The sequence below is a fragment of the Phyllostomus hastatus genome, unplaced genomic scaffold (assembly GCF_019186645.2).
Source record: "Phyllostomus hastatus isolate PE091 unplaced genomic scaffold, TTU_PhHast_1.1 phas_scaffold_39, whole genome shotgun sequence".
Lineage (NCBI taxonomy): Eukaryota > Metazoa > Chordata > Mammalia > Chiroptera > Phyllostomidae > Phyllostomus > Phyllostomus hastatus.
Window position 1 is genome coordinate 25,519,891 of NW_025334028.1, and position 15,107 is coordinate 25,534,997.

General features: G+C 37.6%; 1 protein-coding gene across 2 annotated transcripts in view; it reads right to left on the reverse strand.

Moving 5' to 3' along the window:
* Positions 1–15,107, reverse strand: part of SLC9B2 (solute carrier family 9 member B2) — a 47,530-nt gene that overhangs the window by 10,010 nt on the left and 22,413 nt on the right. For both annotated transcript variants that reach the window (XM_045820183.1, XM_045820184.1), the window contains exons 5-9: positions 13,664–13,806; positions 12,705–12,832; positions 11,357–11,532; positions 7,001–7,107; positions 2,322–2,471 (exon numbers count right to left, since the gene is read on the reverse strand). In XM_045820183.1, the coding sequence (XP_045676139.1) occupies positions 2,322–2,471; positions 7,001–7,107; positions 11,357–11,532; positions 12,705–12,832; positions 13,664–13,806 (704 nt within the window). The remainder of the gene's footprint in view (positions 1–2,321; positions 2,472–7,000; positions 7,108–11,356; positions 11,533–12,704; positions 12,833–13,663; positions 13,807–15,107) is intronic.

Sequence of the window (15,107 nt, forward strand, 5' to 3'; positions counted from 1 at the left end):
TCTGGGGTGGTTTCATAGCCTACTCCCTTGGCAAGATACCATCCCATGTACCCTAGGCAGTGAATTTCTTGGAAATTTGGAGGGTGGACTTTGAGCCAATTCTGCAGGCAGGGTACCATGGTAACTCCTCTGCCATCCAGTGAACCGAAGTTCTAAACAAGGTCTGGATTCTCAGCTCCTGGGCCAGGATAGGTGGAGTGGGTGGTGGGAAGGGGATGCTCTATTGAGCCCTAGAGGTTTACAGCTGCTATTCCTATATTCTTTAGGGGTCTCTTTACATCTTATAAAATAATATCTAGTTAACAATAAACTTGCCATATTCTAGTTACTATGTGATTTCTTTGTTGTGATAAAACCTGAAGTACTAACTTTATAACACATAATGCAAAAACCCTAGGAAAATATTGACATAATTGACTATAGTATAACTAAAATATCCGTGGCCAAAAAAAAAGGTGATAAACCAGGAGAAACATCTGTACTAAGTATAGCAGAATAAGGAGCAATATCCAGTCAACAAGAAAAAGACATGGATTTGATAGAAAAATGGGAAGTGCCTATGCACAAGTATTTCACAGAAGACACAGAAAGAAACAGAAGTGGCCAAAAAAATGTTAAAATGGAGTAATCAGAGAAACAGAAATTAAAATGATATACCAGATTTTTATGGGGGGGCAATCACATTGGGAAATATACTGAGAAGTTTTAATAATGTCAAGTACTTGTAATATTTTTAAGGAAATTTACTAATTGGTAGGAGAGCAAATTGATAATGCTTTTCTTGGTAGGCAATTTATCAGTACCTATTACAGTGTTAAAGAATTTACATTTAACAGATTTTTTCAATCAACTAATATAAACCCATATTTCTGGGTAACATTTTTTATACTTAAAATTACACATCTTTAAGGATCTGCACTTCCATATATATAGTATTAAGCAGTATGACAAGGAGGATTACATAGTTTCTCTATTTTCTTTGTTTTATTACCTGATATTTTATTAAGTCAAACCATTGTGAATCAGGGTCCCTTTGTAATCAAAACGTGTGTTCTCATCCTGGGTCTGCCACTCACTAGCTTTGCAACCTTGGGCAATCTGTCTGATATTGCCAAGTCTTCATGTCCTCATCTGTATAGCAGGTCAAATATATATATATTCATCAAGGTTATTGTAAAAATAAATGAGATAACATATGTAAGATGTTAAAGGTATTTTTCAGAAAAAAAATGAGTATTGAGGAAAGGTCATAAGAGTCTGCTAGACCTCACCACATGAAAATATAAGATATTTGTGTGTAAAAAATGAACAATATAAAAAGGCATGAAGGGCTAATATCATATATATGTGTATGTATCTGTCTGTATCTTACAGATCAATAATGCATTAAGCTTCAGAAGAAAATTGACAAAAGACAGATCAAAGAAAATGAAAAAATACAAGTAGCTAAATATATGAAAAAGTATTACATTTTGCTGCTAATCAAAGAAACAGAAATCAAGATACCACCTTTTACCTATCAGTATGGTACAGCCTTTTAAAAGGGAAAACTGATACTTACAGAACAACAGTCAATAATATTATAATAACTATGCATGTTGCCAGGTGTGTACTGGAAGTAATGAGGGGAGCACTTTGTGAAATATTGATAGGATTATCTAATCAATATGCTGTACACCTGGAACTAATACAAAATAATATTGAGTATAAACTGTAATTGAAAAATAAAATAAAAAATAATCAATGTGAAACCTCTTTCATAGAGCAATGTTATTTCTAGAAAATTCATCCTATAGATAAACTCAAAGATATGCTATACATTGTTGATTTTATGATATACATTTTCTCACATTTAAACATCTCTGAAATTATGAAGTCATGTCATAATTTGCAACATTCTTTTTCTTTCTTCTTAGTCTTGACAATGCTTAGAGTTTATGACACATGGTATATAAAAGGATATTTTATTGAAGCATCTTTTGTTCAGCAGAAAATGGAAAACAATCTAAATGTGTGTGAGTAGGAGACTGGTTTAATAAAGTACAGTATAGCCATAAAATGTAATACTCTGCAGCCCTTACAAAGAATAAGGAAGGCATCAGAGAACTATGATTATGATATATTTTAAGTGAAGACATCAAGTTACAGATTGGTATATAGTGGAGATAAGAAAGTGTGTCTTTGGGCATCCATTTGTATGTGCATAGAAAATAGCTTTTATGATAAAATAATTTTATTAATCTGATGTTAAGAAAACATCTGAAAGAAAAATTAATCTAATCAGAAAAGGAGTTATGAGAAGGGCTTAAAATGAAACTTACTTTTTGGCCGGCCCACCCCAGGCCTGCGAGAAAAGCCAGGACCAATGTGCACAGTCCTCCGGAGCCAGGGAAGCTGAAGTACGAGCTGCTGAACACTGCAAGCACGGACAGCCCCAAGACGAGGAAGGCTCGTTTCCACATTAGTTTGTCCTTGAGGGGGAAAGAAGTTTAATTACCTCAATTATTTCATATAATGGACCTTTAATTACTGGTGTTTCCATCTTCAAAACTTAGTGGAAAGTCAAAATGCCTGTACCTGTACACATAAATGCATGACACAACATTCCCTTTCCTTTACTCAGCAAAAGCGGAGATAACACAGGTGCAAATATAGCTGCCTCTTTCACGAATAAGAGTTAGCTTCCTGTGCAGTTATCAATGCAGAATTTTACAGGGTTGAATGGAATAGCAGAAAAAAGCACCATGGGCTTTGGAGCTAGACGAGCCAGGTTTATTCTAGCTCTTTCACATCACTGGTATACGTGTGGCACGTTCCTGTGCCTCTCCAAACTTCAGTTCCTCCTCCCTGAACACTGTTACATCACGGGCTTTTGTAAAGGATAAAGATGTGACACCTGTTAGTTTAAGGATCTCTGTTTACTCTTTAATGTTATGCACTTTGGGTTTTTCTTTCTAAATCCTTACATACCAAGAAGATTTAAGAGACTATTGACTGAGTAATTTTTGTTGTTTTATTTTTTTATGTTTTTGATTTTTAATGTCTTAAGAAATGTGTACCTCTTTCCCTTTACTTTTCACTGTTCTGCCTTTAAAAATTCTTGATAACTTTAGAAGGCAGGCATGTCTTTAAGAATGCTGGACTTAAAGGCAGGCAGGATCCGAAAGGGAAATAACTGAGTTCATTTCCAGCTCCACTGCATTCTAGCTATGTGACCTTGGTTCAAGTCACTTCCCTCACCCGAAGTTTGAATTTCCTTATCAGTAAAATGGTTGTGTGAATAGTACTCTCATCATGAGTTATTGTGTGAGTACTACTGGATCAGTGCTTCCCAATAGAAGGGTGAGTGACCATGGAAATTTCTGTATCTGCACTGCCTGTGGAAATGCTCCCTGCTATAGCCACATGTAGCCAGTGGTTGTCCTATTAAACAGAGTGGCACTTCTCTGAACTAACCATATCACTTTACACACATTTTTCTCTTCATTTTTTGTGTAGAAAGATCTTGTCACTTCTTTTATGCATTCAAAAAATTTACAATATATTTCACAATTTTCTTTTATAAGACAATTTTACCTTGAGTTTTATGGAGCATAATGAAAAGTCAAATCAACATACTGGTAATGGATATACTACTTTTCTTAAAGTTCTACTTAAGTTTCTTTCTTAAAGTATATTTTATTGATTATGCTGTTACAGTGGTCTCATTTTTTCTCCCCTTTACCCCCCTCAGCCCTGTGCACCCCCCACCAGCATTCCCCTACCTTAGTTCATGTCCATGGGTCATACACTTAAGTTCTTCAGCTTCTCCATTTCCCATATTATTCTTAACTTCCCCCTGTTTATTTTGTACCTACCATTTATGTTTCTTATTCCCTGTCCCTTTTGCCCCATTCTTCCTTCTCCTCCTCCCTACTGATAACCCTCCATGTGATCTCTATTTCTGTGATTCAGTTCCTGTTCTAGTTGTTTGTTTAGTTTGTTTTTGTTTTCATTGTTTTTTAGGTTCAGTTTGTTGAAAGTTGTGAGTTTGTTGTCATTTTGCTGTTAATAGTTTTGATCTTTTTCTGTTTCTTCAATAAGTCCCTTTAACATTTCATATAATAAGGGCTTGGTGATGATGAACTCCTTTAACTTGACCTTAACTGAGAAGCACTTTATCTGCCCTTCCATCTAAATGAAAGCTTTGCTGGATAGAGTAATTTTGGATGTAGGTCCTTGACTTTCATGACTTGGAATACTTCTTTCCAGCCCCTTCTTGCCTGCAAGATTTCTTTTGGGAAATCAGCTGATAGTCTTATGGGAACTCCTTTGTAGGTAACTGTCTCTTTTTCTCTTGCTGCTTTTAGTGTTCTCTCCTTATCTTTCATCTTGGGTAATGTAATTATGATGTGTCTTGGTGTGTGCTTTCTTGGGTCCAACTTCTTTAGGACTCTTTGGGCTTCCTGAACTTCCTGGAAGTCTATTTCTTTTGCCAGATTGGGGAAGTTCTCCTTCACTATTTTTTCAAGTAAGTTTTCAATTTCTTGCTGCTGTTCTTCTCACACCCCTATGATTTGGATGTTGGAACATTTGCAGTTGTCCCAAAGGTTCCTAAGTCTCTCTGCAGTTTTCAAATTCTTGTTTCTTCATTCTTTTCTGATTGAATGTTTATTTCTTCCTTCTGTTCCATATCATTTATTTGATTCCCAGTTTCCTTCCCTTCACTGTTGGTTCCCTGTATATTTTTCTTTATTTCACTGTGCATAGCCTTCACTTTTCCCTCTATTTAGTGACCATACTCAACCATTTCTGTGAGTATCCTGATTACCAGTGTTTTGAACTCTGCATCTGATAGATTAGCTGTCTCTTTCATCACTTAGTTCTTTTACTGGAGCTTTGATCTGTTCTTTCATTTGGGCCATATTTCTTTGTCTTGTAACATCTGTTATATTGTAAGGGGTAGAGCCTTAGGTATTCACGAGGGCTGGGGCAACCCATGTTGCTGCATTGTGGTGCTGTATATGGGGAGGGGTCAGAGAGGGAACAGCCACTTGCTAGGCTCTTGGCCGGCTTTTAGTCACTTTCCCTGCTTCCCATAAGCACACTGGGCCCTTCGGGTGCTGATTCCTTGGTAGGTGTGTTTGTGTATATCCTAGGACACTGGTTCTCTCCCATGAACTTTCCTGTGAGCCTGGGAGTTTCTCTCGCCACTGCAACCCCTTCCCCCAACTTTTTACTGCCAGAGGTTTTGAGGCTTTCTTTTCTCACTCTGGAACCCTGGGTTGCACCATCTGTCTTGTTTCCGGGTTGTCTGTCCTTGTTTATCCACAGGCAAATGTGGAACCACCAGCCACCAGCTGTCACCTCGCCCACCCAGTCTGCCAGCCACTGCCTTGGCATGCATCCTGTCCACTCTGGCTGTCTCCTCCCCTTCTACCGGTCTGGATGAATTTTTCACCTTTAACTCCTTGGTTGTTGGACTTCCATACAGTTTGATTTTCTGGCAATTCTGGTTGTTTTTTGTTTTTAAAATTTGTTGTTGTCCTTCTTTTGGTTATGCAAAGAGGCAAAGTGTGTCTATCTGTGTCTCCATCATGGCCAGAAATCCCTCTACTTAAGTTTCTAGTCCATTCAAAATGCTCTGAAATCTTCATTATGCCAATTCTTATAGAAAAAAAAACATTTTTATGTTGAGAAAGCATTGTGAACCATGAATAACTTTGATCTTCTGTGGTTAGAAATATTGAACAATATTATAATAAAATATTAAGATGTATGTATAGTATTAGAAAGTATTAGAATCTAAGGTATTTTGATACTAAATAAAAGGCACACAGTCATTTTACATCTTGATTTAGTTGACTATTATGTCTCTGATATTAGTAACATTGAGCATCTTTTCATACGTCTATTGGCCATCTGTCTGTCCTCTTTGGAGTAGTGTCTGTTTAGGTCATTTGCCCATTTTTTAATTGGGTTACTTAGTTATTTGGTGTTGAGTTTTATAAGTGCTTTATAAGTGCTTTGGAGATTAAATCCTTATTAGATGTATTGGTGAATATGTTCTCCCATTCTGTGGGTTGTCTTTTTAGTTTGTTGATGTTTTCCTTTGCTGTGCAAAAACTTTTTAGTTTGATGTAGTCTCATATTTTTATTTTTTCTTTTGTTTCCCTTGCCTGCGAAAATATCTCTGATAAAAAAATTTCTGTGAGAAGTACCTGAGACTTTGCTGCCTATGTTTTCTTCCAGGATTTTTACGATTTCAGGTCTAACATTTAAGTCTTCAATCCATTTTGAATTTATTCTTGTGTGTGATGTAAGAAAGTGGTCTAGCTTCATTTTTCTGCACATACCTGTCCAATTTTCCCAACACCATTTATTCAATAAATTATCGTTAGCCCATTGTATGTGCTTGCTTCCTCTGTTGAATATTAATTGATTATAAAGGTGTGGGTTTATTTCTGGGCTCTCTATTCCGTTCAATTGATCTATGTGCCTGTTTTCATGACAGTACCAGGCTGTTTTGATTACTAATGCCTTGCAGTATAGTTTGATATTAGGTAGAGTGATTCCTACAACTTTGTTCTTTCTCAGGATTGCTGTTGTGTTGTGTTGTGTTGCAGGGCCTTTTGTGATTCCATATAAATTTTTGAAATATTTATTCTAGTTATGTATTATGAATGATTAATAAAAATAAGTAGAAATAATGGAATAAAAATTAATTTAAAAATTTAAAACTTGCATATTGTATTATTTTGTAATCGTTGTTATTCATTTTACAGAGAAATTTGAACTATACAGAATACAAATCAGAGAAAAAACCTTTAGGACTGCATTGAAATCTTATGCATTTAGTTCTCTTCCTACATCTCATAGACAGCACTGTTAGATACGCAGTTCGGACATGGGGTGCCGTTTTCTAAGTTATGTCCCTCACACTGGCTTTGGAGGAAGTGCTCCAGAATGCTTTTCCAGTAACAACGCAGAGCATAACTTTCCCACAGATTATTTCTTTTACCTGGTCACTGCTTGGAAAGTACCGAACAAAAAGTCCAAGAAGAGATCCAGTTGCCACACCAATTACCACCTCCAAAACTCCTTTGAAGACATTAAAAACTGTGGAGCCTTACAAATATACGAAAAAGAAAAACTTTAGACAGAACTCTAAATCCATAAACAAACTTGACTTTAAACATCAACATAAAGCATCAAATTACACTGAAGGAAGAGTTTATAGATGTTGTCTGAGCTCTACATTCTTGAACTTATGACTTAAAATGTCTAATAGACCTATCTTATAAGAAAAGCACATATATATGGGCTATATATTTCAAAACAGACATAAGCTATGACTAGTGTACTCTGTTGTATGTCTACTTCCATAAATATTTACTTAAAGAGCCCAAGAAAACATGAAAGGTAAAAATCATGATTCAGAGATAATTTTTTTTCTGTTATATTCAGAGGCTGGGTACATAGGCAGATCTAGCCTTTAAATTGCCATTTTTAAGTAATAAATGCACACTGATATTGAGTAGCTGTGATATAGATAGAATACAGTAATTTAAGAATTTGGCAATTAAAATCAAGAATCTCTTCTTAGCACAGTGAGTATAGGGGTAAGTCCTAATGTTTATTCTAAAAGTAAATCTGAAAAAAACATTATTTTTGAATAGGGATGTACAGTCACAGGGATGTAAAGTACAGCATAGGGAATACAGTTAGTATTGTAATAACTACATATGGTGCCAGGTGGGTACTTGAAATAATGGGAGGATCACTTTGTGTATTATATCATTGACTAACCACTGGGCTATACACCTGAAACTAATGTAGTTTCTAGTAAAGTGACTAATGAAACTAATAAAGTAACACTGAAAGTCAGTGGTAATTTAAAAAAATTAAATTATTTTTGAAATTGCTCTTGGAAGTCTAGCTTCTTTGAAATATTATAATATAGAGAGGTAAGAAGAACCAGTATATTCCACCTAAGCATAAAAGATTTAGAACACTTGAATGAAGAAAATCTTTGTTAGCACATTGTGCAGAAAATTGTATTAAAATTGTTCAACACATAAAGCCTTTTTATACACTATTGTAAGAGTAAATGTACTAACAAATTATTGTGGTTTCTTCTTATTGTGATGAAGGATGCAGACTATGCCACCTCAAAATATGCTCCTTTGGCATAAGGATTACTTTGAGCTGAAGGCACTTGAGGAAAACAGATACACAAAAAGTTCCCTGCACCCCCTCTGTTTGTTTAAAAGTTGGCTACAAATTTGTAAAGGTGTCCCTATTCTCTCTGGACCAGGAAGGCCAGAAGTTAACCACTGAGACCACCAGGGACCCTCACAGGCTCAGAGATGGCACCAGAAGAATTGACATAGCAGTTTTTCCTAAGACCAGCCATTATCTACCATTAGTTTCTCATATATTTGCCTTGCCAAAATTTGTTGGCCTAAAAGCTCGAAGTCCTTATCCTTTGTCTGGCAATTCTCTACAAAATTACCGTTCTTTGCTAAGATGCCACATAAGCCCAAATTCTAACCACTCCTTTCAGTCACTCCTCCCTGAGTACTTCTTCCATTTGAGTGTGGCACAACACACGTGCTAATAAACTGTTGTTCTGTTAATCTGTCGTTGGTCAGTCTGACTTACAGAGCCCCAGCCAAAGAACCTAAAATGGGTAGAGGTAAACCAGTTTTTCTTGCCCTACAGTTTCAATCATCTCTCTGATTTAAAAGTATAATACCCTTGTAGTCATTTTATTTAATTCAGACAACTCTCTGTTAGACAGAGTATGACTGTCAAAAGTATGTTATAATAGCATATGTCTTGACCTATTATAGTGAATAATTTGCTATAAACATGTAGAAAGTACTAATTACTTTCAGTCTCTTCTATAGTAAGGTATTTTTTGTTTGTTTGTTTGTTTGTTTAAGACTTCTTGGACTCCATCTCTGAAATTCTAATTCAGTAAGTCTGGCAGGGCTTGGGATCCACATTTTTAAGAGGCCCCAGACAGTGCCCATCCAAAGGATGAAGGACCACACGTAGAGGAACAGGCAGAGTGAATGTAGCATTGTCAACAAGGAAGGTTTTTTAACCTATCCATAGCCTTCTCCCCCCTCACCCCACCCCTGATTATGAAAACCGGAGCAAACCTTCCCCACTGCCCTCCCTGCCCCTGCTCTTCCCCCTCCCCCATGATTTTCATGCAAACTCTGATGCCCTTGTTAAAAACAAAACTATGGGACCACAATGGTGTCACTTGTGCTAAAGCCCATGATACCAAACCTAGATTTAATACCTGATTTAACTGCAGTTTCAACATGTCTCAGAAATACAATCTTATTCAAAGTCTTGAATTTCCTGGTCAACATCAAGGAAACATCTTGTCATGTGGACCTTCTCTACCTACCACCCCCCTAGAAAGAAGAGGCATTCTGCATAATACAAATCCTTGTCTTCCCTTCCTGCCTCAAAAGAAAAATACAGTCTGGTCTAAAAATAATCCTTTTTTTTTCTTTTGTCAATGGCTCCCTTGCCTTTCCCTTCTTCCCATAACAATATTCCATTTTTTCCTACCCTTAGAGCAGGGGTGTGAAACTCATTTTCCCCAGGGGCCACATCAGCCTCAAGGTTGCCTTCAAAGGGCCGAATGTATTTTAGGACTGTGTAAATGTAACTACTCCTTAACTGTTATGGAGTTGAAATTACATTTGGCCCTTTGAAGGCAACTTCGAGGCTGATGTGGCCCCCGGTGAAAATGAGTTTGATGCTCCTGCCTTAGAGAGCCCTTCTAGTTGCTAAATGAATGTTGCCCAATTCATGAATCACATAATAAAGCCAATTAGATCTTCAAGTTTACTTGGTTATCTTTTTCAACACTCTATAGCTGTGTTTTCAGTTCCTAAAGGTTTGGCTTTAATTAGTCTAAGGTGGGGCCATATATATATATTTTTTAACCTCCCCACTAGGTAATTCTAGTGTGGACAAAAAAGGACCACATACTAAACCCAACAAGCTCAGGGGTGGCCTGCATGGTGGGCTTTACAAACACAGAGGCTGAAAGTAGCCACATAGGATGGTCTGAATCATAAAAATTCCTAACTAAAAGTGGGTCACTGTGGGTACTCATATCCCCGGCCTGCGGCTTCCTTGGCAGAACCCCTCATTGTTATCTTGTTCTCTGCACACCATCCCTGTATGCTGTAAATGTTAATTGTTAACTACCTTGGATCCACCAATGTAAAAGAAGTATGTGTCTCTCCATTTTACTCTTTATTCGATCTCAGATATTTTGCCTCTTTGTTTTCTCTTGCATCCCTAATCTATCACCAATGAATTTCATGTAACCTCCTGTCTTACAGTTCCTCCTATGATTCTAATGCATAAAATAAGCTGTAAAACTGCTATTCTCCAGAGCAGTTTCCCAATTTGTTCAATTTTGCTTCCCAGACATTATTGTGAGTTTGGCTCATATAAATACATAAAAATTCTCTGCAGGTTTGGATGTTTCTTACCTTGACACTAGAGTGCATCTGAGGCTGAGAATCATTGTTTTAAAGGTGTGGGCCAGGAAAGCAGCGAGAACATAAGTTTGGATAGATACAGTACAGTTAAGACAAAGGCAACAAAGTAGATTTGATTTAATAGGTAATAGGGAATCCTCATTGTTCTTGAAAAGGAAAGTAACATTATGAGAGCCATGCTTTGATAAGATTAATTTACTAGTGAGATACGGAAGGGACTGGATGTTAAGGAAACTGGGGCAATAAGAAGAGATGAGGTTCTAGGTAATCACTATAAATCATATATAACCACAAAATGGTTAAGACAACTACAGGGAACTGTACAGAGAATACATAACCTTCTAAAGTGTTTCTTCTTTATTACTACTTAAAACAAAATATACCCAAATCAGACAATTATCAAGTATTAATAAGACACTCATCTAAATCATTGTTTGTAACCATAAAATATAAAAATGAGAGAACGGAAATTGTTCCTTCCACTCGAACTCTTCTCTGTCATTTTGCTCATTGAAAAATCTACTCAACCTTTGTGTGAGGTCTCCAGATTAAACTTTCCTAGATGGCTCCATGCAAAAGCTGTTCTCCTTTAAATGTTGCTACTTTGCATTCCCCCTTCATTCACTTCCCACACTACTTGAGCAGTGTGTCTAGACAATGAAGGGAGGGAGGGTAGGAAGCTACTAGTTCCCCCTTAGGTAAGGAACTAACTCTTGAGTTGCTTTCTCTATTTGAATTTACCTTAATCAGTCATCAAACAAATATGCCACACTTATTTCATCATAATCTCTCTCTTGAGCTCAAGAGGTCAGCACACTGTGAACTGATCAGTTTACCTGTGGAAAAGGCCATGCCCAAGCATGTGTTGAAGCCAGTGATGGCCAGAATGTCATCAAAGCTGCCAGCAGCCATGAGTAAGGTTGGGACACCCTTTTCAACACCATAGCCTCGTTCCTGCAAAAGGAGCATTGAAGGCACCACGACAGCTGGAGACACAGCACCTAAAACAAAGCTAAGCAGGTAGCACTTTAAACATTTATGATACTATCTTACCCACCCACCATCATCACCATCATTACTAAAATTACAACAACCTCTACTTTTTTTAGAGGATACCCTTTAGATAGTCTTTTAAATGGCAGTGATGCCTCAAACCAGAAACACACATATACAAGTTCTATGGAACACTTTTTTTTTTAAACAAACTGTGGCCATGAACAAGCTGCATTGCAAGCACTTTGCTTGCGTATATATATTTAGGTATGGATGGTCTAGAACAGGGGTCCCTGACCCCTGGGACAAGGACAGGTACTGGTCCTTGGCCTGTTAGGAACTGGGCTGCACAGCAGGAAATAATGGCAGGCAAGTGAGCTTCCCCCCATCTGTGGAAAAATTGTCTTTCATGAAACCGGTCTCTTGTGCCAAAAAGGTTGGGGACTGCTGGTCTAGAAGACCTATGGGGTTAGGACCCAGGCACCTACCTTTAAAAAAAAACATTCACGGCATAAGTTTTAAAAAACACGGCCATGGATTTTTGGATTGGGATCCAGTGATTCTTCTCTCAGGGCTTAGTATGTCAAATGAGACAACAGATCAGAAGGGGAAGGCCACACTGACGGTGATGGTGATACGAAGAATAGAAGCAGTAATAACAGCAAAAGCCTTTATAGTACTTAACACGTGCCAAACACCACTTTAAGCACTTCATATATATTAAATAATTTAATCCCCATAACAACCCATGAGGCAGCTACAGTCATCCTGTTCGTTTTGCAGATGAGGACACTGAGGTACAGAGAGATGGGGTAACTGCCAGAGACCACATCCTGGAGAGTCCCAAGCTAGGACTTGAGTCCAGGCAGTGTAGCTCCAGAGTCTTAACCATGAGAACTCACAACTAACTTCTTGCCTACTTATTAGCCCTAAATTTCTACTAAGCAATTTATATTTATTTTCCTCTCTTGGTCCTTAGCCATTTGAAATAAGAACTGACAGTGGAAGGAAGAGACAGCAGGATCACCTAATCATATGTTGGAATATTAATAGTCATAACACTATGCTGGAATATCCATGTTATATTTTCTGATGTCCTTAAGAAAGTGCTATTATGCATTCTCTTGTATAGAATCAGAGAAAGCCCTAAATGACCATGCATATTTTCACATAACAAGGCAAAATCATTACCCCAGTATAAATGCCCATTGCCACGGTAAACCCATTAGGAAGTGGGCAAGAAGGGCGGACGTGCATGCTTCGACAAGACAAGGACCCATGGATAATCGTACACAGACACCCTTCAACTTCTTCAGGGCCTGAAATATAAAAATAGACATATTAAAATAAGCCTCTGAACACCAACAGAGAAAATGACATTAAATGCTTTTTCTTCAGTATTCAGGCCATGTCTGGATCATCATGAAGTTTGCAGGTACTGAGTCTTACTTCACAAACATTTCAGTGTTCTAAGTGTTTTGGAGATAACTTATTTAGGCCTCATAACAACCTGTAATGTAGGTAATATTATTACCACCATTTTTAGATGTCCTCATCTGAAAAGGTGTAAGTTAGAGTCATTTGCCCAAGATCATGAAACTGGTGAATGGTGGAGTTAGGTTTGAACCCAAGCAGGTTTAATCTTCTCAGTGTTGGCTTTATGCATGATTTGTGGCCCCAGAATGAACCCAGGTTAACGACCTTCATCCCCCCAAATATTCACTCCCATCTTCAAAATCATACATGACTAAAATCATTTTAGAAAAGTATACTTGAGACTCATTCTGTATTCTAGGCAGTTTCCTAAGCTAGTATAGTTAGCCCTGAACCCCTATTTTGGGCTTTGGGCTTCAAATACAGGATGGCTCTCTCATGATCATTATCTATAACTATGGCCTATATCTCTGACAGAGAAAGGGGAGTGCTTTATTCTTGGTGCTGTCCCCAAACAGACAATAACTGTACTTTTCTCCATAAAAAAACATGGGGACATCTCCTGGGGATAGTCCTGCATGAAATAAATTCCACTGCCTTCTTGAGAATGCCATGAAAAGTGTCCATACCCATTTTCTAAAGCTGTGATTCTGATACTTGCAGCATTGGAGGAACAAAATTCATGGTCAAGAGTTAGAATTTTACAACTTCAATACCTTTGAATCCAGCCCAAGGCCAGCACGAACCAATATAATAGACAGGGCTAGGCTTCTCAAAGCAGAAGACCACTTGTGCTTGATCTGCACGTTCTCACTGATGACAGGGATATTTCTTATGAGAAACCCAGCAAGCAGCATGCCTGGAATGGAGGAGTCAAACAACTCTTTAGTTTTCAAACACAGAAAATCTTTTTTGGCATTTTAGATGTGAACGAGATTATTCTATAATCCCAGAAACTACTTCCTTTATGCTTAGTCCTTAGTCCTCATTAAACTTTAATTTAAAAATTAATATGATAAAGAAGCTAACAAAAGGCTTTAATATGCAATAAAAATGATAGACTAAAATAATCATTAGAGTAACTGAAACTGAGAGAAATAGGACAGTATTGTAAAGTGTGATCAAATTCTAAATATGAAATGTTTTAATAAAATATCCAATTCAGTCATCTGTGTGCAAGCAGCAAACAGCTCCTGAAATTACTTGCTATGTCAGATTACCTGAAATATCAATAAATACCTATGTGGGGCTCTATTTTACCTTCAAACCAGATAATTTAATTAAAAAAACACAACCTGCTTTACAAAGGCTTAGAAGTGCCTCCTTTCATTCAACAATTCAACACATACCAACACCTTCAGTATCTGAGACACTAGGGTAGGTATTTGAGATAATAATGGACGAAGACTTGGCATCACACCTCAACAAGCTTGCAGACTGTAGGGGGGCAAGACAACTGGACAGACGCAATATTATAAAACCATAAGCATAAGCTGAGACAGGAGGATGAGTCACAGCAGTTCAAAGGCAGGGAAGGGGGAAGGAGAGGAGATTGGGGGAGTTGAGAAGTTTATGGAAGACACTGAAGTTTCTTCCAAGGTATGACGAGAAAGGGCGACATAATCTGGAATTTGCAAGTAGTTGAGTGTGACTGAGAAAGCTGAGTGGTCGTGAGAGAATTCTGCCCTTGCTGATGTCACACATTCATACCAAGGGGAAGACTGCTCCACCAGGCACTGTGAGGCTCCTGCCCTCCTCTCACTATGTCCTCATAGGCACCACATGTTAAAGGACTAAACACATTTACTGAGGTTGAGATGCTTTGTATGTAAGCTGTGAGAACAGAGACGAATTATAAGCACAGCTTTTAGTAACTTGCTCCAGATACCTCCAGGCAAGAAAGCTGAATTCACCTCTAGGCATCTCTTATCACTGCCATTTAATCTAGAATAAGGTCTCAAAGTCCTGAATTCTGCAGTCATGGTCTTTCTAGAATTTTTGAAAGTATGCAGTAGGGTATAATAGCTCTTTCAAAGATTAGTGATAAGAACATGGTAAAAATTAACACATTACAGGCAGGAGTGAAGTAACAAGTGTATGTCCAACCCCACTGTAACTTTCCACCTTCATTCCCCAAAAGTTTCCACTGTGAAGTGTTTT